At 34.9% G+C, this 26888-nt stretch overlaps 4 protein-coding genes across 4 annotated transcripts; 2 read left to right on the top strand and 2 right to left on the bottom strand.

Annotated features, from left to right (window-relative positions):
• Window positions 5808-7019, top strand: LOC109231204. The gene is made up of 2 exons (XM_019396787.1): window positions 5808-6026; window positions 6123-7019. Exons 1-2 carry the CDS (start codon window positions 5967-5969, stop codon window positions 6717-6719), a joined length of 657 nt encoding a protein of 218 aa, XP_019252332.1. The 5' UTR covers window positions 5808-5966; the 3' UTR covers window positions 6720-7019.
• On the bottom strand, window positions 7945-12840 carry LOC109231203 (peptidyl-tRNA hydrolase ICT1, mitochondrial). The gene is made up of 7 exons (XM_019396786.1): window positions 12481-12840; window positions 9975-10034; window positions 9808-9890; window positions 8958-9022; window positions 8833-8866; window positions 8605-8675; window positions 7945-8499 (listed from the first exon to the last, which is right to left on the bottom strand). The coding sequence occupies exons 1-7, from the start codon at window positions 12788-12790 to the stop codon at window positions 8409-8411; spliced, it is 714 nt and encodes a 237-aa protein (XP_019252331.1). The 5' UTR covers window positions 12791-12840; the 3' UTR covers window positions 7945-8408.
• LOC109231202 lies at window positions 15168-19527 on the bottom strand. The gene is made up of 7 exons (XM_019396785.1): window positions 19347-19527; window positions 16923-17388; window positions 16649-16815; window positions 16472-16552; window positions 16291-16366; window positions 16122-16214; window positions 15168-15702 (listed from the first exon to the last, which is right to left on the bottom strand). Exons 2-7 carry the CDS (start codon window positions 17371-17373, stop codon window positions 15482-15484), a joined length of 1089 nt encoding a protein of 362 aa, XP_019252330.1. The 5' UTR covers window positions 17374-17388; window positions 19347-19527; the 3' UTR covers window positions 15168-15481.
• Window positions 21046-25975, top strand: LOC109231201 (thioredoxin domain-containing protein 9 homolog). Its single transcript, XM_019396783.1, has 4 exons — window positions 21046-21214; window positions 22161-22436; window positions 25254-25412; window positions 25531-25975. The coding sequence occupies exons 1-4, from the start codon at window positions 21191-21193 to the stop codon at window positions 25702-25704; spliced, it is 633 nt and encodes a 210-aa protein (XP_019252328.1). The 5' UTR covers window positions 21046-21190; the 3' UTR covers window positions 25705-25975.

The following is a 26888-nucleotide window of genomic DNA, read 5'->3' as shown; positions in this document are numbered from 1 at the left end:
GAGAAAGTGAGCTTGTGATTTTATTTATCCGAAAGACTAAATTGACCAAGAAACCAAGAAGAATTTTTGGGACAAATTAGTAAAATTGGCATGAAACAACATATCTTACTTTCACATCTATACATTTATTTTTGGGTGGTGATAGGATGGAGGGGGGAATGGTGGTAGAAGAACAGGAAGTGAGGGGAGGGGTAAAATGGGGTTGGGACGGTGAGGTGGGATGCCACGTAGCATCCACTTCAGAGAAATGCCAGTCCACGTGAGATGGTAGTTGCCATAGTTGCCATGGTGGATGGTCCTAACGGAGGAGGGGTATTTTTGCATCACTTCTATAACGTCGGGCGTAATGATGGACCAATAGTATAACGAAGGATATAAATGATCATTTTCGCATAATAGAGGGTTATTTTTGACCCTTCACCGAATGAAGTTTTTTATCATTCTCTTCACTCTCTGTGGGTATAGGGTTAAAAGAGTTGGTATAAGGTAAAAGGAGTGGGTCGAAACGGGTAAATGGGTCGAAAATTACCCAAATACAATGTCAGCCCCACTGAGCCACGTGGACAAATGAAAGAACGCTAAATCATTTAATGAGAGGCCCACATGAAGTTCCGTTAGTCATGGGGGCAAATTTGATAATAGAATTAACGTCCTATATATTTTCAGATGAATAGATGGACGGAGGTCTTTTATAAACCATTTACCATACGATAGGGGTATTTTACGCCCTTTTCCGAATTCATAATTTGAATATTACATTTAGCATTCAAAATTTTACCATTAACACGTTGGATTATTTGGTTTGCAATTTTATATTTGTACTTAATTAGTGAACTTTTTAACATATACTTTATAAAATCTAAAACAAAATTATTCGATTCAGATGAACCCGTAAATTGCATCTTCTCTAGACATATGTTAGTTGAATACTCACAAGTCTCCCTTCCTCTTTTCAGATCCTTACTCATGAAAAAAAGAGAAAAAAAACTCAAGTTGTGCAACATGAGCCCAACTACTTGCTGGGTTATTGGGTCCCATAGGAATGCACTTTGCAAAGAACCAATTAAATTCCTATATATGGCTATTTAATTAATTATCATCTGCCATTATTTTCCGAAAACAAATCTGTGTGCTGAAAACAATCAGATGTTTTTTAGTCAACTAAACTGTTATGAACTATATGGTATAGAGTTACAACCAATAACTAACCAAATACAATAGGAGTATTTTATAAGTACGGAAACCATGGTAAACTTGGCTTATATATACGCGTTTAATTACAATTACATCGTGTTTGTTAGTACTGTCTTCATTTGTTTGTGCATATCCAATTAAATAAAATAAAGATTACAACTAGTGTAATTATTGTATGATAAGGTCCTTTTCTTTCGGATAATTTAGTAACCTAATTAACTTCTAATTCCAATCATTACATCAACTTCTAATTGCGGGCTGCTTAAGAAACTCTGGCTCAGCACGCAGGGCTAGAAGGTTAAGTGCTGGTTCGATTCAGTCGAATTTAGTAAATATACTCCGAATTCTATATTATATTACAATTTTATTAAATATGTACGTATAAAAATTAAATTCAGAATCTAGTTACTAACACCTAATGCCGCCAATTTAGAATCGATAAACTTCAAATCTTAGCTCCACCTCGAAACGCAACTATCACCATATCCCTCCCCCACCTAACCCCTTACCTAAAAAGTGTTGAGAATCACATCAACGGATTAAATTTGTTACAAAGATTTTTTCATTTTTAATGATTAATCTCTCATAGTTGAAGTCTTGAAGCAAGTTGCAAACCGATAGTGACTCGATGGAGTGGGATGGGTTTCATCCCAATGTGTAGAGTGTGCCAATGACTAATTAAAGTCTATATCTGTTTTGTAACAATAGATGCAAACTTAACATTACACACACACACACACATATATATATACTGCAGAAAAGTTAAATCAACAACAAAATATATGGACGCATTACTACCTATGTACGAAAAAACCACTGTGATTTTGCTAACTATAGTTCCCACCAAGTATAATCATTTTATGTTGATTAAGTATAAGTTGCTAACTAAGTAAATATAAAGCATGTTAATTATATCGTTAGCAGCAAGGCTTATAAACACATTGTATAATTGCCAGTCGTGAATTTTGTTTCACTATAGGAAAAGAATCACATATAATTTATCAAAAACTGAAATATTTGAGATCGGTGTCAATTATATGTCGTGAAATCATATGTATGTAGAACAGAATAAGTGCAGGTTCAAATTCCAGCGGAGACAAAAAATACTAGGTGATTTCTTCCCATCTATCCAAGCTTTACCGGATAGAGTTACCTGGTACCTGTTGCTGGTGGAAGGTGGCAGGTATCCCGAGGAATTAGTCGAGGTGCGCGCAAGCTGGTCCAAATACCACGGTTATCAAAAAAAAAATTAGTGGTTGTACATATATAATAGCTTATGTAGACACACACAAACATCGATTGGATTTCTACACAAAAATATAGTACTTGTCTTTAAAAACAAAAATTGAGATTATCTCTTTGACCATGTGGTAAATATGTTGAGTGTAAACTCGTAACTCATATACACTTGTGATTATCTGCTGAATTAATTAAAATAACGCGGATAAGCTTGAGCTGTTATATTTTCCGTACAACCACTGAAATAATCATTATAAAACCTTGGCTAATAGCCTAGTAAATAAAGAAAAGATGTGGACTTCATATCTCGTAACCTCTCACTTTCACTAAAGTTGACTTTGTGAGCGTAAATTAAGTTATCATCACGGCAGAGCTACAATATTAGTTACAGGTTTTGACGAACTCATCAACTTTGGCTTAAATTTTGTATTTATACTAAAAAATTAATTAAATATGTATAAATATTCAATTGCGAACCTAGTAACTAAACGAGTTATAAATTCAATGTCAAATTCAAAACTCATAAACTTCAAATTCAAGTCCTCCATAATCATCCAATGAGGAATCATCCCTCCATTACAATAACAAATTTGAATAATATACTATTTTAAGTTTGGGAGAGGAATATTTAAAAGAAATATTTTGCAATGTAAAAAAATAGAGTGATGAATTAAAAATGCGTTAAATGATTTTTATTTTACATGTTGAGCTTGAAGTACGGTATAATCAACGGACAAGAGAAAGTACAATGACGTGGCAATCTAGCCGTCCAATGAAGAATGAATAGATATATTTGAAGTCAAACGCAATTGTCTGCTAAGACAAAGTCATATTTTTTTTGTATATTTTAAACAGAATAATATTAACAGCCATATCCTATTTGAGTATTTTGATTCTACGTACGCGGTGATATTTTCTTTTTCTCTTTTATTTTTTTGTTTCTTATTCTATCCAATCCAAGGCTCAATTCAAATAGGTTAATAATAGTAGTCAACATGATGGCTTATATACAATTAGCAAATGTGATTAAAAAGGATGTATCCTCCTTGTATCATCCCAAGTATAGTGTTGATCCAAAATTTAATTTCCACGTCTTATGCATGTATTCATTGTGTTCGACTCAAATTAGATTTGCCGTATATACATATATTTCAATTATCTTTGACTCAGAATGCAAAAATAAATAAATAAATAAATAAATAATCTTATTGTAACTACCTGATGTTGCTTATGCGTTGGTTATAATTTGTTGCTATCAAAGGCGAAGCTAGAACAAGATCTACGGGTTCAGCTAACCCATTAGCTTTTGTTCATACTATATATTTGTCTTAAGAAATTCATCGAATATGTATAACTTATTAATTTAGAACCTAATAACTTAAACAAATTAGATTCTCAAACCCATGAACTTCAAATCCTGCCTCCGCCTCTGATTGCTATCTTGTTGTTGTTATTGCTTCTTTTCATGAATTTTTCACTATAATATTTCCTTTCTTACTGCTTTGATTATGTGTATCATGAGATGAGGGTCTACCGTAAACAGTCTCTCTACCTGCTTCAGGAGGGGTAAGGCTGTGTTATAATACGTCACAATTGTGGGAGTATATATATATATATATATATATATATATATATATATATATATTCTGTCTAAAAAGAATATTTCACATATTAGAAGATAGAAAATTGGTAATTGGTACCTGTTCTTCTGCTGGTTTCAGGCAGAAGAGCATTAATTGAGCAACGAGGAAAACAGTAAATGGGAACAACTAACAAGCAAAGATTGAGCTGTCATTTTACGAAAAAAATCGTGCCATTTTTTATAACGTCTGCATCAAAATAGTGCATTTAATAAGAAGTAGACAAAGATTTTGTTGTTTCTATTTTTCAGTCTCCGTATACACATTTGCTTCTACAACTTCGATTTGGCACTCTCCCCAAATACGTTTTCTCATCCCAGTACATTATTATGATATAAACATGATTTTTTGTTCTTGCACTATAGGCAAACATTCTCTTTCCTTTTTGTGTGAACGAAAAAAAAGAAAAGAAATTATGGATCACTAAGTTGTATCAACACCATTTCCTAATAATAGTAATTCTTTTTGAACAGCGTAAGCGATGACAGAGGAGAAGTGAGAGAGGGTAAAAATTAGTTGGTGTAATTAGAATTTGACCAAAATTAAATTATACAAGGTGTAATCGTACTTTCAAATGTTCAAAATATGACGCAACTATACAAATGAAGTTAGAGTTCATTTTAGGTTAGAGTTTTAGTCTCTTATACGTGTATAAATTTCGTACACTATTAACTTAAAATAATATGTATTTCTTTATAGTTGCTTGATATCAGGGGCGGAGCTAGATAGCTCAGTGCGGGTTCGGCCGAACCCAGTAACTTTGGTTCGAACCATGTATTTATTTTAAAAAATTTATTGAATATGTATAAATTATTATTTTAGAACCCACTAACTTAAACCAATTAAAATCCCGAACCCACAAGCTTGAAATCTTGGCTCCGCCTCTGCTTGATATTAACTTATAATAATGTGCACTCCCTCCGTTTCAAATTAGACGAGGTACTTTTCTTTTTAGTCTCTTCCAAAATAAATGACACATTTCTAAATTTGGAAATAATTCAACTTTAAACTGTTCATTTTACTCATTTTACCCTTAATGAGAAGCTTTTACAACCACACAAATGTCATGGTCCCGCAAAACTTTTACCCTTAAGCTTTTAAGACTAGAAGTTTCAAAAGTCTTTTCTTTTTTCTTAAATTCCGTGTCGAGTCAAACTACTTCATCTAAATTGAAACGGGGAGAGTATTTCTTTAGGGTAGCTATCTGTCATATTAGATTAAATTGCACTAATAGTATATGACTTAAATCCAATATACACTCGAGTGAGTTGCTCAAATATGAATTTTCATATTTGGATAAACATAAGTCATTTGTCTAAATTGTAATGAGTAGGATTATGCGATATTTGTAATAGGAGGTATCGAGAGAAATATTAAAATACGTATATGCTGACCTGGAAAAAGCAGTATTAAAAATATACTAGTAATACTATTCTTTAAAACAGTTTATACTTATTTTAGAAATCTTTTATTTGGTGGAAGGATAGGACATTTGTGGAGGGAGTGTCAAAAGGCAAAATACAAAACAAGAGAAAAAAATAGCAGAAAAGGGCAAAATCCACAGAAAAGCTAATACCACCACGTTGGAATTGCATGGAACCGAATGTCAACTCTTTTGAAATTGACCTCTTCCTTTTATTCTTAGCCTAATTCCCTCTTTCTAGAGGGTCGCTTCGCTTCGTTCACCTTCCTTTTCTTTCTGTCTCTCTCTCTCATATATATATATATATATAAGCCTCGTGTCATTACATACTTCATTTCCCATTTCAGATTTCAAAACTTTTCCCCAAAGAAAAATACAACTTGATCACCAAGATTTACCAACTACAAAAACCCCATTTACACCCACAACAAATTTCAGAACGCCCAATATAGAGAAACCAAAAGAGAGAAATGAAGTTGGTTTGGTCTCCAGAAAAAGCATCTAAAGCTTATATTGATACTGTTAAATCCGTAAGTATCCGTCATTTTACCCCTATTTTTCCTAGAAAGTTTTCTTTTTGATTAAAAGGTTATTGATGTTCTTGATTTTAAATGATTATTATACAGTGTGAAATATTTAAAGAATCGAGCGTAGCGGAGTTGATATCAGCGATGGCAGCAGGATGGGACGCACAAATGATTGTAGAAACATGGTCAAGAGGTGGGGTTATGTCAACAAGTATTGGTTTAGCAGTTGCTAGTCATGTTACACGTGGCAGGCATATTTGCTTAGTACCTGACGAAGATTCAAGAATAGTGTATATTCAAGCCATGGAACATGCCGGAATGTCGCCGGAAGTTGTGGTCGGAAAACCGGAAGAAGCAATGGAAGGGTTAATGGGGATAGATTTTTTGGTGGTGGATTGTAGGAGAAACGATTTTGGTAGAATTTTGAGGGTGGCGAAGTTGGGTCATAGGGGAGCAGTTTTGATATGTAAGAATGCAAGTTCAAGAGTTGAATCTGATTTCCGGTGGCGGAGTGTACTCGACGGAAAATCAAGAATTGTACGGTCAGTTTTTCTGCCGGTGGGGAAAGGTTTGGATATTGCTCATGTTGGAGCCACCGTCAGCGGCGGTGGAAAGGGTGGTTCCGAGAAGAATCAAAGTCGATGGATTAGACATTTTGATAGAGAATCAGGAGAGGAGTTTGTGATACGCAAGTGATGATGTTAGGGGATGGAAAATTCTTTTCTTTTTTTTTTTGGTTTGTCATTTGTCTTTTTCCTCACCTATTCTCTTGTTTAATTATTTTCTTTTCTTTGGGGCGCTCTGCATATAGATGATACAAAAAATTAGACGGTCTCGGTTTTGGCAAATTTTGATATATGCTGGTGCTTATCTAGTTGATGAAAGTTGTATATATGGTCAGAAATATTTGGATGAAATAGCACTTTGCCTTTCATAGTTGTTACACAAATAGACAGAATTGATCAGAAATCATAATTTCTGACCTCATTTCCGTTACTTCTCCTGGTCTTCGAGAAGGCAAATAGCATTAAATGTTGTACAATAATGGTCGTTTTTTAGGGGTGTGTATTCGATTTATTGATTAGATTTTGACCCTTATCGATAATTACTTATCGATTATTAATTTGTACATATGCTCATCGTTATCGTTTCAATAAGGTTTCGATTTTTTCGATTTCGATTTATCGATTTTTGGGACTTATTGATTCGGTTATCGATTACACCAATAAAAAAATTTGCGGGATTTCACGGAAAGTATATCGCTATAAACACACCTAACTAATATGGACAAAAAGAAGCTAAAATAAGATGAACACCGTTTATAACATAAAAATTGTGTCAACAAGCACATGCAACGAAACTAAAGTAAGGGACCAAATGTATGCCACCAACACTCCAACGGTATAAAAAAACAAAAAAAACAAAATACATCATCACGGCTAATTTTGTTTTTTCATTAATTTGAACTTCATTCTCTTGAGCTTTAAATATGATCATTCCTTAAATGTGGGAAAGGAAATAATAGGGTTAGGGAGGATAATGGAAAGGGTATTATAGAATAAGGGTAAAAAAAAAAAAAAAACTTTTTAGTATATCTTATTGGTTTATCGATAAACTGATAACCGAAGAGGAAAAAATCGAAATCGAAATCGATAACTCGATAAGGAAAATTTCGAAATCGAAATCGATAAATCGATATCATAAACCGATAATAAATGATAAACCGATTCGAATGCACACCCCTAATCGTTTTTGGTAGAGTTCGGTACTCGTACCTCTTTTGTTGTTTCTGAAATATCACCTTCTAGTCTAGAACAATACTCCAAATTACCAAATCCGAGTTGATTTTTATTACTATCATCAAGCCTATTTGCTCTTATGAAAAAAAATAAAAAAAGACATATATCAGAATGAGGATCAGTGGCCAAAAAATTCCCTCGTTTCAGATTTTAAAAATTAGAATCTGGTTCATTGTCCCAAATATGAGTGTTTCGTACAGAATTATGTGAAATGTATCCATCCATACATGAGAACTGAGTACATAAAGAAAGACGGGTGGCCACCTTATTCTTCTTTTGTCAACTATATATCCAATATCAACATCTTCAGAAAGGAAAGGAAGTGCAAGATCCTTTGCTTTCAGTAATCCTCTCAGCTAAAGCATAGGCTGGTCGACAAAGTTTAGATTCTTTTAGCTGTATAGTCATATCAAGAAGCTGTGATCTGAGGACCTACAGAGATAGATTTTATACTAATTCCTCAAACCATTTTCGTATCGTATAAAAATAGGACAAAGGACATGATCAAAGCACCGGGAGAATTTGATAGCAGAACCAATGCCTATGTTGGACAAGAATCGGACATGCCAATCGCGAACTCTTGGAATCAGTCCCAACTGTCTTTGCTTCTTCGCATAGCCTTCTTTTGTGATTGAGCCTTCTTATTGTCAAGCCGTTTGCGCTCTCCAATAGCAGCCCTATTTGCATAAGGAAAGATGTTGGTCATTCCAGAAACATAAGTTTGCATACACCAATTTGGTATATAGCAAGTGTGTAACATAGGTTGCTTTGACAAAACTTACAATTTTGTTATTCTTTTCACTTGCTCTTCAGATGGAGGCGGTGGTACATAAGAAGCAGCATCTATTATAGCCTGTGATATTGAGCTTACTGAGTAATTCATAATAGAACTGTATACTGAGGATTACCTCTACTCACTGAAACATCATCTGACCCTCAAGGATAGACTTCTACCATTCCAATTGATAGAAAGTGGGAACAGTCATACATAGAATGTTCCTTATGAATACCTGTAATTTACTCAAAGCATCTTCAATGTTACCCCTGAATATAATCATAGCACACAATCAGCTCTGTGGCCTTGACTAAGCAAACATTTAAAAAATACATATATAGATATAGGGAAGAGGCTAACTTCTGAGTTCTCGTCTTTGTTGAAGAGATCACAAGCTCTCCGTCCTTATTTATCCGATTCTTTTCCTGTTTAGAATATTAAAAACTTAGCAATAGTGTTATGTGACAACAACAACAGCAACGACCCAGTAAAATCCCACAAAGTGGGGTCTGGGGAGGGTAGTGTGTACGCAGACCTTACCCCTACCCCGATAGGGCAGAGAGGCTGTTCCGATAGACATGTGAGTTGCAATATATTAGATCACAATAATTATATGTGAACACCAATAAATTACGCACGACAAGAAGCAAAATGACATTTTCACTAGATAGTCTTTCCAATAGAACCAAAGAAATATTGCCCCATTAGCCCATAAATTTGCTAATGTACTTGATCAAAGAACAGTCAAGAGTGATTAGCAATATATCAAGTGCAGTAATCAGATACGCTTACAATAAGCATCATTAATCGGAATACTTTTATCACCTAATTATGGATCTAGAATCAGTGCAGGAAAGTTAATAGCATCCGATGAAGAATTATTGCCACCATTCCATAGCCTCTGAAGCCATATATTTATGAAAAGAAAACAGTAAAAAGGTGTCCCTTCAAACCATCATGTAACTATCAAGATAGATGAGCCAGTTACTTCATAAAGATACCCCATATGCGTTCAGTAATTAACAAAGAGCTGAAATTGCTCTCTTGCAAGCGATGTAAAGGAGGAAGAACCAAGTAACAGACTTTAACATTCTAGTGCTAATTCAAATAGCTAGCTGGACAAAATGAAAACTGAGATACTACCCGATCAAAACCACCACGTTATATCTATAGAGAAAGCATAGACAGTGAAAGACAGGTGTTAGCTCACCATTTGCAAAATCTTCTCTCTGACTCTGTCACTTAACCAATAAGCATTTTTAACATTAAACCGCATATCCACCTTGGTATTTACTGTAAAGATAGAAACTCCTTGAATAAAAGAGAAAATGAAACCATAGAAGGCAATTTTATCTTTTGAAAGAAGCTGCACCAGACCTTTATTGACATTTTGACCTCCAGGACCTCCGCTTCTTGCAAAGTTAACAATAACATGATCTGGACCAAAACAAAGAAGAGCACCACAAATATTGTTAGCTTTTCCAGTTTGTTCAATATACAAGACATCCTGAAAAACTAAGCTGAATAATTAATCAGACGCAACACTTCTCCCAAATCTATTTGAATATCGAAAAAAAGAATATGTAATAAACAAGAGATCGCCCATTCTAATTTATCATTTTCCTACCCACCCACCTACCCCTACACCCCCCCCCCCCCCCTACCCCCAAAAAAAAGGAAAATCCCCAAACACCATGACCCTATCTACTTCAGTCATAAGATGATAAGAGCAAATTACAAAGATCTTGAATAAGTCACAAAGATGTTTTATAGGTCACTATAAGTCTATAAGATAGTACTTGCTTTGAGAAAATATTCATGAAAAAGAAAGCTTTTGATGAATATCAGATAGTCCAGGAGATTTTCAGCTCTTCAATGAGTAGAAGAGCCACCTTAAGCAATTTCATATTGTGGCTGCTACAACCACTTCTGTCCTAAGAATTAACAAGGGACTCCAGAGTAAATTCAAATTTGGCAATAGTCTCTACACTCCTACTCGACATGTGATTTGATCACTATCCCCATAGTCTTTGACACTGATATTAAGCTATACATATTTTTTCTTTCTTTAAGACAATGGTGTTTGGACCAGTTTGCGCGCACCTCGACTATTTCCCTAGGTACTTGCTATCTCCCACAGCACATGTACCGAGCAACTCTGCCCACCAAGGCTTAGACTATACCCATTCTAGCATTCAAAAGCATTTTAACATTTGTGGCTACTCTAGAAAAATTTCCTTATTACCTACGGCTCTATACATCACATACAAATTCCTTAATATCTACTCTGCTGAATCCCCGATAATTCGAAGACTAAGTCACCAAAGACTCCAGGCCCTAACCGAAAACCAAAAAGAGCCACTGAAGAAGTAACATTCTCAGCATAACACAAAACTCATTTGATGAAGCCGGTCACTTTATCTTCCAACTTCCAAGTCATGCCACTATAGCATAGTCATGCGGACATCACTTGTAAGGTAATATATTTACACTTTACACGATTATTTTCCAGAATGCCATTTGATATGCAATCAGCAAGTAAGAAAACACTAGTTTTGCTTAACCCTATATAATTATTATCAAGTATCCCTATATGGAGAAACAAAGTGAAAGAATATCAATCAATCAATTATGTCTCAATCATAACTAATTGGAGTGGCCAATCCGTAATAACACCAACTAAATTTAAGTGCCAAATCTACTTCATTCAAAAAAAAAAAAAAAAAAAGTGCCAAAATCCACTTCATGGTTGTACCTCAGGCAAAAATTTACCCGCACCCAATATTTAGACCAGAGTAATAAATGCGAGCCATTTGACTTTTATACACACAATCGCTTAATCATGGTTAAGTTATGTGTATTCTCGCTTTAGTTTTTAGCTGCTAAGGTTAAATTATATAATTTGGTATAAACACTAAGGGGTTGTTTGGTTTGCCTTATTTATACATTAATTCATGTATAACCATGTATAAAATCCACCCACAATGTTTGGTTGATGTTTTGAATTCCATATAAAATCTTGCACAACTAATACAATATTTGATTAGGTTTTTTTCTTTTTTTATACCCGTATAAAATAATACTTGTTATACAATAATGATGAAAATTTTTGTATTATTTTATGCAGGATAGAATATGGAATAAGAATACGTGTATTAAATAATACATGGATTAAACCAATTAAGTGACAAAAATACCCTCATGCATGCTTCTGAATACTTTTGTTTTATACTGATCAACACTTCTAATTCATTTCTTTTCCTTTCTAGTGCTTTTAGGATTTCATAGGACACAAAATCATAGTAAATAGTACATATAGGAAAAATCATATTACTGTTGTTTTCCATACTGAAACATGTTCGCATATCGGTCATAGATCAAAATGAATCTGGACATCTGTTGGATTGAAGTGTTAAACTTCATTAATCACTATTATAAATAACACCATTATTTTTTTCATGGCAGTACACATATTAAAATTGAGTAAATTGATAAGGTGTTGCAATAATGCCCAAGGCAGGTTTTATTTCAGTTGCCAAACAACTCAAACCTCCAAAAAGAAATAATTCCTATATTTTAATTCCAGCATAACTATGCCCCGCATAATTAAATCCTTCATAACTAATACCTGCACAATTAATCCCTTCATAACTAATACCTGCATAATTAGTCCAACATAACTCATCTCCGAACAAACAACCCCAAAGTGCAAATATATTTACCATGTACTTCTTACACTACAGTTACTTCATTTCAAAATATAACTGTACTTCTTATACTACAGTTACTTCATTTCAAGATATAACTTTCAGGCATTTTCAGTGGACGTAAATGAAAGTTGGAACTGGAAAAAGGTGAATTCAAATAGAGACAATTGAAATACCAATCGTAATCTTAGGGATAGGATCATTGCCGGCAGCTTGAGCTCGTTCCGTGGCTTCATTTAACAGCTGCTTAACCTGAGCAAGCCGCGCCGGCGACTTCTTTCCATCGGCGGCACCGCCGTCAGATGCCGCCGCGCACCTGACGGGACTATAGGAGATTGTGCGTAGTAAAAGACGATGACTCACAACAAGGCTCGTCGCCGGAAATGGCGCCGGCGAGATGTGGATGAATCGAACAGTTGACAACTGTATTGACGGACGGAAAATTTCCCGGACGAGAAAGTTTGTGGTGGTTCTGATCGATGCCATTTTTGGGTTTGAACATTACAGCCCGGCCCTATAATCGGTTTATTAGAAGCCCACTATATATTTGTTCATTTTTTCGGTTGAAATTAAAAAAAAAAGTCAAATTTATAAGTGGTAATTATAAAATAGCCACCATTTTAAAAGTAATCAAAATTTAGTTATTTTTTATATAAAGATAATTTGAACGAAAATACTATTCACTATCTGAAAAATATTCCAGTATAATATACTGGAGTTCCAGCATAATATACTGGTCCAGCATAATATGCTGGAAGTTCATATATATATGCTTCAATCTCCAATATATTATGCTGAGACTTTCCGTGTTGCAGCAAAATAGTAGTTATTTTTCAATTACCAATGCGAAAACTGGCTAGCCCGTGCTATTTTCACCATTCTTTCAATTATACAAATTTCTAAAAAAAAAAAAAAATTGTGGCCAATTTTGGAGTAAAATACTTGCTCTCTATTTTTTTCTTTTTCTGTGAAAAGACAGGAAGCCGATTTTCATCCAGAAATATTCTTATCCCTGTAAGTACTGAATATGTAAGAGTTCATGTAAATGATACTGAACTTTTTTCGGACAGATAAATACAACTCATGCATATACATTGCAACTAGGTGGCCGATGTTTAACTTTTCAAAGTTGTATATACTCATATTGAACATCCAACTCCAAATAGGTTTTCGAAATTGCTATTCAGTTTTTTTTTTTTAAAATGCTCAAGATCCAATCTAAATATTAGTTCAACAAACCAAATCTATTTGGATGGTGAAAATAAAATTATTAAGATAATACACCATCACTGAACAAGCTTAAATAAGCGGGTTTAAATCTTTAATCTGATTTTTGTGAGAAATTTGGAGCGAGTGTTATTTAGACTTGTTAGAAATAGTATAAGGAGGTTGTATATAAAATTTGAAGTCATTTAATGGACCTTTGGACTAGTTTTGAACAACAATTGCAACTGAAAATCGTGAAAGAAATTTGTCTACAGACGTTTGTATAAAGGTGTATAAAAGCATATAATAGTGTATAAGAGGTGTTTACATGCATATACTAGACAAAATTATACACTATTATACAAAAACTGACTTCGTCTTCTTCCTTGATTCTCTTATGAAATTTAACTCAAACTTCGTTCAAATCTACACCAAATCACTTCAAATGTAAGTTTTGGACTCCTCTTGATATTTCCAATTGATTAGAACAACACTCAGTCGAAACAACAAACAAAACTCGAAAACCAAATTCTGAAATTTAACTCAAATCTACTCCAAATTACTTTAAATTTAAGTTTCAAAATGTTCTTAATTTTTTCGATCGATTGGAACAACATCAAATCCAAATACCTAAAGTAGTAAAAGATTAAAATCAGTTTAACATTTTTGCAATGTTTATGCAGATTAAAAAATAGGAGGAACGTAAAGTGTGTGCCCAATCACGGGATCACCAATCATGACAAACGTAGATCATTATTGGTGTAACGATAATTTAGTTACTCAAAATTAAATTTCTTATTCATGGACAAATCGTTTAGAACTTTTCTCGCTTCAATTTTGAAAAGATAAATATAAAGATGACCATAACATATGAATATGGTAGCGTCTAGTGTTAATAATACAAAGACATGCTCATATTCTTCTGTATCATTTTGATTTTTGAATACAGTGCTTGCATAATTATATGGAGTCAACAATTGATGAACTACATATTAAAGTATGTTTTTGTATGAAAGAAGAAAGAAAAGAAAAAAACATTAAAAGTATGTTTTTAACGTGGGGCTAAGGAACGAAAAAAGAATTTCAAGTTATATACAAAGTGGATTAAACTAGGTAAGAAGCTAAAATATGAGCTAATCTTGGTAGCATTATTATCCCAACTAATAAATACAGTAATTTTGTCTTTATTTATTTACCACACTTAATTTATAGGATAAACCTGTTCGCCATATATTTTACAGAAAAAACACAAAATTCTCAACCTTCAGCATGCAATTGCAAACAAACTCTTGCGCCGTGCCATGTTATGGTATTAATAATTAGTTATGTTTTGTCTCAGCAACATTTATCTACATGCTTTACACGAATAAAAGTAACACCTACTTGAGTTTAGTCCCTTGCCAATGCTACTTGAAGTAATATTGAGTTTTCACGAAACGACTCATCAGATTCCAAATTATAGCCGAAATCGTTAAAAATCATAGCAATTGCTATAATCCGATAACAAAGATTACGCGTAACTTTGGCGAGACATCATTTTACCCCTTAAGAGTTAAGCCTACTCCATTTTACCCCTTAAGAGTTAAGCCTACTCGTGTTTCATGTCCACGGCTCAGCAGGTTACAGGCAGTTCAGAATTTCATATTAAAACGTGCAATAAGCAGAAATATACTATATTTATAAAGCTGCAAACGTATTCAACAGGGTCCCCATCGATCAAAACTATAAGCTACTAATATCAGGTGATCATGATCAAAATCCCTGACAAATCTCTTATACCATCCAGTGGGACTGGCCAGACATTACAACAGCTAGACAAGTCTGCTACTACAGCACTAGATGATGAGAACGATTAGGGTGCATAGATGTGCCGCCTCCTGAAAAAGAAGGCAGAATAGCAAAATACAAGTCGCTATACATGACTTGACATTGTGAAGCAGCACCCAAATTTTTTGGGGCAAATCGAATCCTTCAACGTTTCTTAGCTTTCTCCAGATTACTACCAGTAGTGACCCTAGAAGAACCCATCACGTTCCCAGCATCTGTTTTCAGCTTCCGTGAATGCATTGGATGGGATGGACCAGCTGCATTCTCCACTTCTGGTCCGAAGTTCCCTGAATGATGTGATCTCTCCGTCGAAGGAAGTGCCCATCCACCCTTATATGCACCATTCTGAGCAGTGCTCCCAGAGCCTAGAACAAAGAAGTTGTGACATGAGAATAACGGAACTCACAAATGGGCGGAGGGACTAATATGATACAACTCGTAAAGAAATTCAAGAGTCTGGCATTGCATATATTATGTGTCTGTTTCCACCAAAGGACGCGCCATCCAAAAGCAAACATCACCCTCGGTGACAGCACTATATCCAACCAAAAAGGGAATAAAAGAGAAGGGATGGCTATTTCTTTACAGAAAAGAATTAAGGGACATAATACAGACCTACAGAAACTCCCCCCCCCAAAAAAAAAAAAAAGCATTTCAGGAACTTACACACATGGGGATGGCATAAGATGTATAGATAAAAGAGTCCATAATGACAAAATTTCAGAAAATACAAAGTTGGGAGAGCAAACAGAGATGAAATAGTTGCATATCCTAGTCTACTTACCAGTATCACCTTGTATATTAAGCCCCCCATACATGACAGGTAGCTGATTTCTAGCTTTTCCTTTCCAGGCTTGTTCAAATCCAGCAAGTTCATCTACCAAAAAATACCTTTATTTAGAAGCAGTTCCTTGGAACCAACAAACGGGGACTCGAGTTTAGTAAGCACTTACTTTCATTAAGGTTGTGCAATGTCTGCATTGTGTCCACCCTACCATCTGAGTCGAGTTTCCGCAACACAGAATGACCCTATATTGACAAATTTCTATCAAGTTATTTTAAGCATAAAGAAAGAAGGGTCTTGCGGAATCAAGAAAATAGTGAATTCTATTACTGTCAGGGGAGAAAACCTACCTTATTCTGGATTCCCCTTGAGACCCTGTGACTTGCTCGACCAGTAGCTGAATTGGCTTCTTTACTTTCCTCAAATGTCAGCTGCAAAATCCAAATCAAATAATGAAAGATATGGCAAGGCCATAAAAAACTCAAGCTCTATAGTCCTATAACTGCTTATAGTCGAAAATCACTTACTCCATCACTTCCGGTCCTCCTGGTTTTGGAAGAAGTATAATAGGTCCCATTTGCACCACCATAAGACACAGTGGAACTCTGAAAGCTAAAGCTACGAACTTGAGGCTGCTGTTCATTATTTATTCTCTGGATATCATTCTGGAATACCATTTGCTTACTCTTTCTCTCTGCAAAAGCAAATATTATTAATCAATCAGTACCTATAAGACAGAGAAAGTTACAACCCTCGAGATTAAATTGAACACTAGGCATATAATCATCATGGAATGTTCACCTCCAGCTTCATCATCTGGATATTCAACAGAAGGCTCAGTGCTTGCCCTAGCATGCTTTCTCGTGTTCTGTTTCTTCTCTTTTGCAATTTCCTTTTCCTCTTTCTCATCATCAGAGTCCAACTCCTCAATAACTGGACCCCTAGACCTAGGCTGCTGGTAGGGGACAGACGGCTGTTGTTCTAGAAATCCAGTCATGTGCGAGTCCATGAACGGGCCTCCGATAGAACCAAAAGGGGATGACTGCGAGCCCATGAAAGGGCCTCCGCCAGGACCAAAAGGGGATGATTCAAATATGCCTCCAAATGGGCGGGTGAAAAAAGGATCATCAAATGGGTCCCTGCCACCAAAAAAACTAGATACTAAACTCCTCTGACCTCCGAATCCACCAAAACCACTAAAACTACCAAAAGGGCCACCAAAATTGGAAAATGGGTCTCTTCCTCCCTGCATTTTCAGCTTCTAGGCCTGAAAATTAAACAAAGGCGGCTTTCCTCAGCACAATTACTATACAAAAGAAGGTGGAACTATCAATTACATACAAGTATAAAAGCAAAGAAAACAATTACCATAACAATAACCCAGGCTTCAAAAGAACATACACTCAATAGTTTAGTGTCCTCCCCTTCATATAGCCATATCATCTATTCCTTGCTACTTTACTCAAACAGATGTCAACTTTTTGACTGTTGCAACAGAGTGTATGCTGCTAAATATATGCAAGATATTCTTACATGTAAACTGTATTCTATAGAGTGACCAGATACGTTGGTACACTATGCATGAACATCCTTTATAGTGTTTCATTTCTATAACCCCAATAGTAGATTATCAAATCCAAAAGAAATAATCTTCCAACTCATTTTTCTTCTTTTAGAAGCAAATAGATATTAGACATTTGTCAGCGAGTGCAGGATATGAAGACACAATTATAAGGTGTTGATCCTCTCTTAGCAGTATAGGTAATACAACACAAGCTAGCACGAAGGACGCCTTCCCAATTGGTCAATCAATAAACCAACGGCACCTCAATCTCAACTGTGGCCAACAATATAATCGTCTATATAATCTGCTCCATTCAAGCTTATTTAATACCAAGATTGCTAAGTAGTTTCTTGTTAAGCACATTCAAGGTTCTACAGAACCAAAGTTCACTAAATTTCATGGTTATCCCTTTTCGGACCTAAAATAAGTGCAACAACAACAACAACAACTAAACCCCAAATTCAGCTAGTTGATATTGTTTACTAAATTCAGCTAGTTGATATTGTTTATTATGAACCCTTTGCTTCCATCGTGTTCTATGTTTGCTAAACTGTATTGACTCCTTGTCCTCTTGGTGCAATCGTTCCCATTTAATTGCACATGAGGCTCTCTCATTTTATCTTTATGTGTGCTAACTGCATCCTCTTAATGATGTGATCTCCTCTAATCCGATAATACACGACTGTGCTCGTCTTAACATATTGTCCCAATAAAATTCATCTTGTGGATGGCTTCATCGTATTGTAGATCATTCCTGTATGACTCCCAACTCTAACCATCCTATTTCAATCTTAGGAGCTACTTCCAATCAATTATACAATTCTCCTGAAAGGTAAAAGATATATCAATTGTCTGCATTTAGCACTACACTCCCCTTCACTCTCACTTCTCCTTTCATTCTTCCTATGGCAAGCTAGACATCTGTGCAAACTCAACTTGCATTACATACAATCCGTCTTATTTCTAGATACCGTAACACCCTTACCTCCTCGAGTACTTCTCCCTATTTCCAGCTTTTTCTTAACTTCCTAGTTGGTGTTATCAATTAATATCATCTGTCCTAGTATCTAGCCAAAAAGTTACTAACTTCATCAAATCCTCTAGTAAATTGCTTACAACTAACAAACACGAAAAATGTCAAACTCCAGAACAAAGTGGCTGCACCACCTACAATGCGTATACCAACATTCACTCTCTCTCCCTCACACACACAAAGAAGGGGGGGGGGGGGTTCCTCCCTGCTGGTAGAGATTATTAATCAACAAACATGCCCAAAGAATAAACAATAAAAAAGCAAAAACATTAATAAGAAGGACATCATGCAAGAAAAATAAGAGAAAATAAAGAAAGTAATGGAGCTAATTGTACGAGTCAATCAACAAAATCCTGCATCTCTATGATCACACAAGTGAGAGATTATCAATTTATCGTTCATTTTCATATTTCAATTCAAGCAAATTGCCAAGCATAAAAACCATCAACAAACCCTAAGACAACAATCGTCGTAAAATAACAAAAGAAAATTGAGAATTCCGACTATCAAAATTATCATCAATGCTGAAATTAAACAAAAAAGCAACTTTTTAACAGTAAATGCAAGCAAACTAAACCCTAAAAATAGAAATTCTGAAACCCTAAACAGAAAATTGAAGGAGAGCTACCTGGGGAAACTAGTGTTTAACAAAATGTTACAGGAAAATTGAGTGGGATCAGAAGGAATTAATCCGCTATATTGAGGAGGATCCTTTCCACTTTAAGATATTTGGATGGGAAAATATAGAATTACGGATATCAGATTTTCGTTTAACTGCTTAATATCGTAAATTAGCCCACTGTTTCGGGAGGAATGTTCTAGTACGTGCGAGCACAAATATTCCGTATGAGGCCAACTTTAATATTGGGCTGGGCTGGGCTGGAAAAAATCAGAAATAAACTAATTTATAACTATTAATTAAAAATTAGCCATACTTCAAAATTAATTGAAAGTTAGTTACTTTTCATGTAAAAATAAAATTTGAACAAAAATACTCTTAAAAATTAAGAAAAAATCCAGCATAATATGTTCGTTTGAATTTTTTTATATATGACATTCCAACATAATATATTAAAATTCATAATGTGATGGAGTTCCAACATAATATGTTCGACGTTTGTACGCAAGAGTTTCATAATCCAGCATATTATGCTGAAATTCTCCGTGTTAGCCAATGTATTTTTGTTCAGGTTTTATATGGTGACTACTTTTTAATGACTTTATACACTAGCTATTTTTCAATAACCAACCGTTAAAATGACTACGAATGCCATTTTGACAGCGAAATCGTCAAAAGGTGATTTGCACAATAGGATGACTCAGTGTTACAACTTACACATTTTAACGTAAAAGGCTTTTTTATGCAAGATGAGCATGGTTCTAAAACATGGGTCAAGTTGGGCGGGTTGGACTATGACCATTGTTTAGCCCATCTTGACCTAGCCCATCCTAGCCCAAGTATACTTTGGGCTGGGTTGAGCAATGGCCCATTTATTGATCTAACCCATCTTGACCCGCTCAAAATTCAGCCCAATCCGCCCATTTGCCACTAGGGGTATTCGTCGGTCAGTACGGTACGGTATTTTGATATTTCGGTGCTGTATTTTCGGTATCCGGTTTCTTAAAATCCTACACCAATACCGTACCTAATTCTATTCGGTATGGTTCAGTTTTTCTCCTTTCGGTTTTGGTTTATTCGGTTCGGTAACTTCGGTTTATTCGGTTTGAATACTAACTAGTGCATAGAGCCATAGACTCTAATATTCTTAATTAAAGTACTCAAAAATACAAAAACTGAAAAATGTTTGTTGACAAAAGTTTTGTCCAAAACTAGTAAATATCAACCCAAATAGAGAAAATTGTACGTAAAAGAATATTTGAAAATTAGAAACGTCTTGTTAATTGATGAACTTAGAGAATAAATGAAAGTAAAATTTTAGATATTTTATATTTATGCTATAATTGATAATATATGTTTTGTGTAATATAATATATATTTCGGCACGGTATCGGTATTTTGGTATTTTATTTTAAAATACCAAATACTGTACCTAATACCAATTTTTTTTAAAATTCAAACCAAATACCAAAATACCGTATACCAAATACCAAAATTTTCGATTTAAATACGATAATTTAATATTTACCAAATTATACACAACCCTATTTGCCACCCCTAGTGAAGACCACTGTAACATGAAAGACTTTTTACACTTCATCAAATTTAGCCCCTCGAGCTAAACTTTAGGACAAAGTAAGTTACCTATAAAAAAATTATGGTCAAAATTTTAACCCTCTAGGCTAAAGTATATAAAAGGTGGCCTCAAGTAAGGCTATTTATGCTAATTGAGCTCTGAAATCGCGCTTCTTTATCTGCGCCCAGTGCCACAAAAATCCTTCTTCTCCCTCACAAAAGGGCGAACAAACAATTCAAATCGAAATTCCACCGAAATCCATTTCAAATCTTCAGGGATGGATAGATCCATGGTGCAAGAGGTATGTAAATATCACATGTATTTTTTATTTCAGAGATCTTGTTACGCTCATCTGCGATTTGTCGAGTGAAATGGTTTTCCTGTGTTAAAGAATTATTAATTAGTTGCTTTAAAGCCTGTTACAAGATTAAAATTTGCTGTATTAATTTGGGACGAAAATCTTGAAACTATTACATGATCTGATTTTGGCTCAATTGGTCTGGCTCAGGTCAACTGTCTGAATAAATTATTGATAACTTGTTTGGCATGTATCTCCCATTTCTTTAGTTCTCGCAAAGGTAGAAAAAAATTAACCAAATCCGATATTGAGTCTTTATTTATTTCTTTTCCTTTTCTTTTTGTGGCTGTTTGTACCCTTTTCCTCCATTTTAGAGCGAGTGAAGGCATTGGGAGTTCAAGGTTTGGTAGCGGCTGAATGCTTTAATTTTTCTAATATAACAAACAACTTTATAATCAATCAAGAATTGAGATTATGGAGTGTCTAACAAAGTAGATGTATATACTTGACATGAATATATATTTAAGTATTTTTGGAAAGAGAGCGGATCTTTGAATTTTATAGTTTATTGTTTCTAAATAATCGGTTATGTATTTGCATTCGCTACCTGCATAACTGTTTAAGCGATTGAACTTGATTTAATTCGCGGATGATAGGCTTGAGAAAGCAAGAAAGTAAGGAGAAATATTTTATTTATTTTTTAAATCTTAAGCCATCACCTAGTTTGGAGTGTCTTGGATGTTGGGGGTTTGGCTTGACCCTTACCAAGTATATAGAAGGTAAAGATGACAAAAGAAGGGGGCATAGACATGACCTTCCATATACACAAGGCTGTAATATAAGACAGTACTCTTTCAAAATTCATGGAAGAGCTAATCATCTACAGTTTATGGGTTTGTCTTTTTTTTTTTCTGGCTTAATTAATATGGATTTATTTGTTTATTTATAGATAGTGGAGAAGCAAGTGCTGACGGTAGCAAAGGCGGTAGAGGAGAAGCTGGACGATGAATTACATGCTCTAGAGCGGCTAGATCTTGATGATTTGGAGGTCTTGAGAGAACGGAGGTTGAAGCAGATGAAGAAAATGTCGGAGAAACGGAGCCGTTGGATATCTCTCGGACACGGTGAATACTCTGAGATCCCTACTGAGAAGGAATTTTTCTCTGTTGTTAAGGCTAGTGACCGCGTTGTCTGTCATTTCTACCGTGACAATTGGCCTTGCAAGGTATACTTTAATTCTACTTGTATCAGCATATATTTTCAGCTTTGACATATGCATTACCTCTTTATTGTTGAGACATAATTAATTAAGTAAATGAAAGTGTATTCGAACTTCAACATGGTACCAGAGAAGGCAGAGGTATTGGATTCAAATCTCACTAGCACCCATTATTTAAAAAAAAAAAAAAAAATTCCTGTGCTCGACCCATGAAAAAAAAAGAAAAGAATCAGCCCCCTACGTGAGGGGCGTGGTGAGAAAATGTCACACGCTTCAACACTTATAAATTTCTCATAGACATAGTTATGCTATTTAACTCTTTGATTCGGAGATAACATCTCATGTAACATATGGTGTCATAGCTCTAATTATCATTGGGGATTTAATGTGGATGCTTATCTGGTTGCTGCTTCATTGGAAATTAGCCTTATTGGATTTTCGTTATCTTAAAAAATCTCGTGCAATTGTTCTTATTTAATTCCTTATAATTGCATTGTAATTGTTTCTTTGACTGTGACGTTAATTTTGTTGGTGCCTGGTAGAACTGATATGCACTGATGGATGATAATTGTTAGGTTCAAGTGGTTCACTTAATAGTCAGAACTCTTTCTTGATCTGCAAACCAACGAGCATAATGTCACTAATAATAGTTGCTTCTAACCACTGAAGCCAATTGTATCAAAAATCTTTTAGAAGTTCTTGTGAACATTTATATTATATCCTTCTAACATAATAGAAATCCAGAGTAGGGTTGAGGAGAGGGTCATTGCAGAGGGGGAGAGAGAGACATAATAGGAGATGGAAGGAGAGGTTGAAAGCCGGCAGTTATTGATGGCTCGGAAAGAAAGCTGGGCTAGGTCTTCTTCCCTTAGAGAGGCTTATTCTCCTTTCCCGAGTTCTCAAATATTTTCTTTATTCTCTGTTTATTCTATTATTAGTTCTATTGTTCCGATCCGCTTGTGTTTCAGGAAATCAAACCGAAGTCAATTCATTCAACAATGCCCCCTCGGGACTCCTTTTCCTCAACCAATTCGGTTGTGTCAGCCCTGAGATTGGTCTAACATTTTGTTATGAGCTGGCTGGATTGAAGGTCAGATAGATTTGAGTTCAAGTGGGACAGCACCTTAGGAGAGTGTGGTGGGAAGTGGAATGAATTTTGAAGAGGAGGGAAAAGTAGGTGGTAGTGGATGTATGTGGGAGTGAGAAGAGAAGTGAAGCCATTCAAGCTTAATGCTGAAGTGTTAAATTAGACTTAGTTCTGACACCAATTTTTGAAGTTTAAGGACTAAATATATTTGGACGGCTAAGACTAGGGGTGTTCATGGTTCGGTTTTGATCGGGTTTTCCCTAAAAAGCAACCAAAATAAGTAAGTCGGTTTTTCAAATATTAGAACCAAACTAAACCAATTAAGTCGATTTTTCTCAATTCGGTTTATGTCGGTTTTTCGGTTTTTTCGGTTATTTGTCGGTTTTTTCTTAAACATAAGACATACACTACCAAACACATATTTCGGCGACCACATTTTCAATGTAACACTATCAAATCAATTGCCCTTTGAGAAATCTATTATTTACCAAGATATATTGATGATAATTGAATCAAATAGTGATGAATAATTTAAGGACTCAATTAAAAATATGTTATTTTTAACACGAAATGGATTCTTACACTAAACAAAAGAAAACTACCAATCAAACTAGAATGTAAAGGTAAAGAACTATATTAAAAGTGCAAACTATTAACATTTACCATAAATTTTTTGAAACTTTGTATAACAATATACATAGGTGTAATAATAAATTTGAAATAGCTACTCTTATAGTCGGTTTGGTTCGGTTTTTTTCTGATTAAAACCAAAACCAAACCAAATTTGATCTGTTTTTAAAATTCAAAACCAAAACCAAACCAAACCAAAAAGTATCGGTTTTTTTGGTCGGTTTGGTTTGGTTTTCGGTTTGGTTCGGTTTTTCGGGTTTTTATGAACACCCCTAGCTATGACAGACTTAGTTTGTCTTTTTGTACCCTCTTTGGGTAAGTGCAAAGACTGCGTTAGTTGCAAGTGAAGGGTGTTAGATGTCATTTCCTCAAATGGGTGGTATACCGTTTCTGAAGATCCTTCTCCTTATCTTTATTTATGTGGGATGAAAATGATCCCATCTTCAAGGCAAGATTATCATAGTTCTAATCCCATCTTACGATTTATCAACATAACCTACGTGTATATTCATTGTTTGAATCTAGCATAAAGCGAAGCTGGCCTATCTTTGAATATATGTCTCGCCTTTTTGGGAAATCCTTATCCGAGAGTTTAAGCTCAGTTACTTTGGTGGCTAAGTTAACTGAAATCACTAGTTACTGTGGTTAAAGAATGTGCAATATCCTTCATAATTAATCATCTAAGCATCGCAGGCATCTGACATGTTGTCCCACTACTGAAGTCTTCTGTTTGTTTTTGTGTTTTCTACCTCCTTTGTTATGTCTTGTTTGTTGACATTTTGCGTTTAAACTAGTCCAGATGTATTCCTTTGTTGGAGTTCACTGCATGTGCATGACTTGCTTTCCTCCTTGAGCTCTATCTAGGTCTATAATATGAATCAAGCCTTAATCACTTGAAGTTACTTTTTGGCTTCTCTTTCCTCTCTCCTCCTTAAGATGATCAGTACTTTCTGACAGGAATTCTAATTTTGCATATAAAGTGAGATGTTTTATATTGGGCTCTTATTTTAGGAAAACAATGAAAAGAAGAAGCTCAGCTAAGTTTATGTTTTTGTCACCCTGAGAATAAGGTTTAGGTAACAATAATACATGCAGCTTCATTGCAGGTGATGGATAAGCATTTGAGCATACTGGCAAAACAGCATATAGAGACACGTTTTGTGAAAATCCATGCTGAGAAAAGTCCTTACTTAGCTGAAAAGCTCAGAATTGTTGTTCTTCCAACCCTTGCCCTTGTAAAGAATGCTAAAGTGGAGGATTACGTGGTATGTTTAGGTTCAGATAACATGAGCTACTCGTGATCTATTAGTTATTTTTGTCAGCCGTCATTTTGCTAACATCCTTTAATGAAAATGTGCCATGATTTTACTCCTCTGGCACTAGGTTGGATTCGACGAGCTTGGTCACACAGATGATTTTAGCACAGAGGAACTGGAAGAAAGGTTAGCTAAAGCTGAAGTTATCATTTTTGAGGGTGAATCATCGAAACTTAAATCCAAAGCTCCGTCTAAGAGTGTCAGGCAGAGTGCAAATCCCGACTCATCTGATTCAGAGTAAACTTAGACTGGAGACTAATCTGTCCATTGTACTACTACCATATAGTCAGTTTTGAAGACTATGAAGAAGTGGGAATGCATATGTTTTTGTGTCTCCTGAAGTATCCTTTAGCAAATTAGACGAAAAATTAACTTTGAGAGTTCCTGTAAATGTAAAACCTTTGGTTTTATCTTGGTGGAATGGAGATCACAATTCAGATAATGAACAAGTGCAGTAACTTGTCACCGTAACAAAGTGTTTTGCGCATTTGGTTTATTTCTGACTTTAAAAAGTGTTTGTTCCTCTTTTTGATAGTGTTATCTATAGCTAATAATCAAACATTGCTCTGGGCAAGCTAGATAATTGGAGTATATATCAATCAAGGATTTCACATTTGTCTCACAAACCTGGGGCTTGGCTTCTGCTTTCGGTGTAGAGTAAGATGTAGACATTGTCTACATAGAGTTTTTTAAATATAATAGAGTTGATAATTTTTGTCTAACTCATAGCTAGTTCATTCCATTAGATATCAGGACGTTAAAGCAGGAAATGTCAATGAAAGTTAACATGAAATGGCAATTGGCAAAGAAGAGAACAAAGGCAAAGCATTGTACAAAAGTATAGAAAGTGAAGGATTGAACCCAAGCTCAAAAGTCATTAACATTCAAATTCGAAAGACAATAGTAAAGCTATCAACGTACCCTTACCAGGGACGTCTCAACTCATCTTGTGGCCTAAGGCTAAACCAAATTGAGAGGCCCTTAAGATTATTTTATAAAATTTGTACACTAACAAAAAAAATTACTTTTTAAACAACATATTAATCATTTAAGGCAAAAAATAGCGAACTTTTTTATAAAGAAAAAAAAACTAGGAAGAAGAGCGCAAAGAAGAAAGTGGTGGATTATCGCATGTTGAGGTCCGGAACTCAAAGTGAAAATTTTGATTTGGCTATCATCACAAACAAGAAAAATTAATGAACGTACAAAATGTAATAGTTTAAGTTTTGAGCATTGACAGTGTCAAAACTTGACTCAAAAATATTTACATTCTGATCAATTTAAACGATAATTATAGTTCATTCTATTAAGTATCACTCAATGGCGGATATCTATAATAAATTATAAATAATCTAATATAATACGTTAATTTACACTAAAAGATAACCGATGCATAAATGCTTTTGTATTCGTGCAGTTTCAAAA

Source organism: Nicotiana attenuata, chromosome 8 (assembly GCF_001879085.1).
Source record: "Nicotiana attenuata strain UT chromosome 8, NIATTr2, whole genome shotgun sequence".
Taxonomy (NCBI): Eukaryota; Viridiplantae; Streptophyta; class Magnoliopsida; order Solanales; family Solanaceae; genus Nicotiana; species Nicotiana attenuata.
This window is presented reverse-complemented; position numbering and strand designations above follow the sequence as displayed.

Excerpts from the sequence above, each read along its gene's own strand:
- LOC109231204 (XM_019396787.1), top strand. The coding sequence starts at position 5,967 with ATGAAGTTGGTTTGGTCTCCAGAAAAAGCATCTAAAGCTTATATTGAT. Across the intron at positions 6,027-6,122 it reads ATATTGATACTGTTAAATCC|TGTGAAATATTTAAAGAATC; the intron begins GTAAGTATCCGT and ends ATTATTATACAG.
- LOC109231203 (XM_019396786.1), bottom strand. The coding sequence starts at position 12,790 with ATGGCATCGATCAGAACCACCACAAACTTTCTCGTCCGGGAAATTTTC. Across the intron at positions 10,035-12,480 it reads TATCCCTAAGATTACGATTG|ATCATGTTATTGTTAACTTT; the intron begins GTATTTCAATTG and ends GTTTTGGTCCAG. Across the intron at positions 8,500-8,604 it reads GTGAAAAGAATAACAAAATT|GGCTGCTATTGGAGAGCGCA; the intron begins GTAAGTTTTGTC and ends TTATGCAAATAG.
- LOC109231202 (XM_019396785.1), bottom strand. The coding sequence starts at position 17,373 with ATGCAGGGAGGAAGAGACCCATTTTCCAATTTTGGTGGCCCTTTTGGT. Across the intron at positions 16,816-16,922 it reads TCCAGATGATGAAGCTGGAG|AGAGAAAGAGTAAGCAAATG; the intron begins GTGAACATTCCA and ends TTGCTTTTGCAG. Across the intron at positions 16,215-16,290 it reads ATTGCACAACCTTAATGAAA|ATGAACTTGCTGGATTTGAA; the intron begins GTAAGTGCTTAC and ends ATTTTTTGGTAG.
- LOC109231201 (XM_019396783.1), top strand. The coding sequence starts at position 21,191 with ATGGATAGATCCATGGTGCAAGAG. Across the intron at positions 21,215-22,160 it reads ATAGATCCATGGTGCAAGAG|ATAGTGGAGAAGCAAGTGCT; the intron begins GTATGTAAATAT and ends GTTTATTTATAG. Across the intron at positions 25,413-25,530 it reads CTAAAGTGGAGGATTACGTG|GTTGGATTCGACGAGCTTGG; the intron begins GTATGTTTAGGT and ends CTCTGGCACTAG.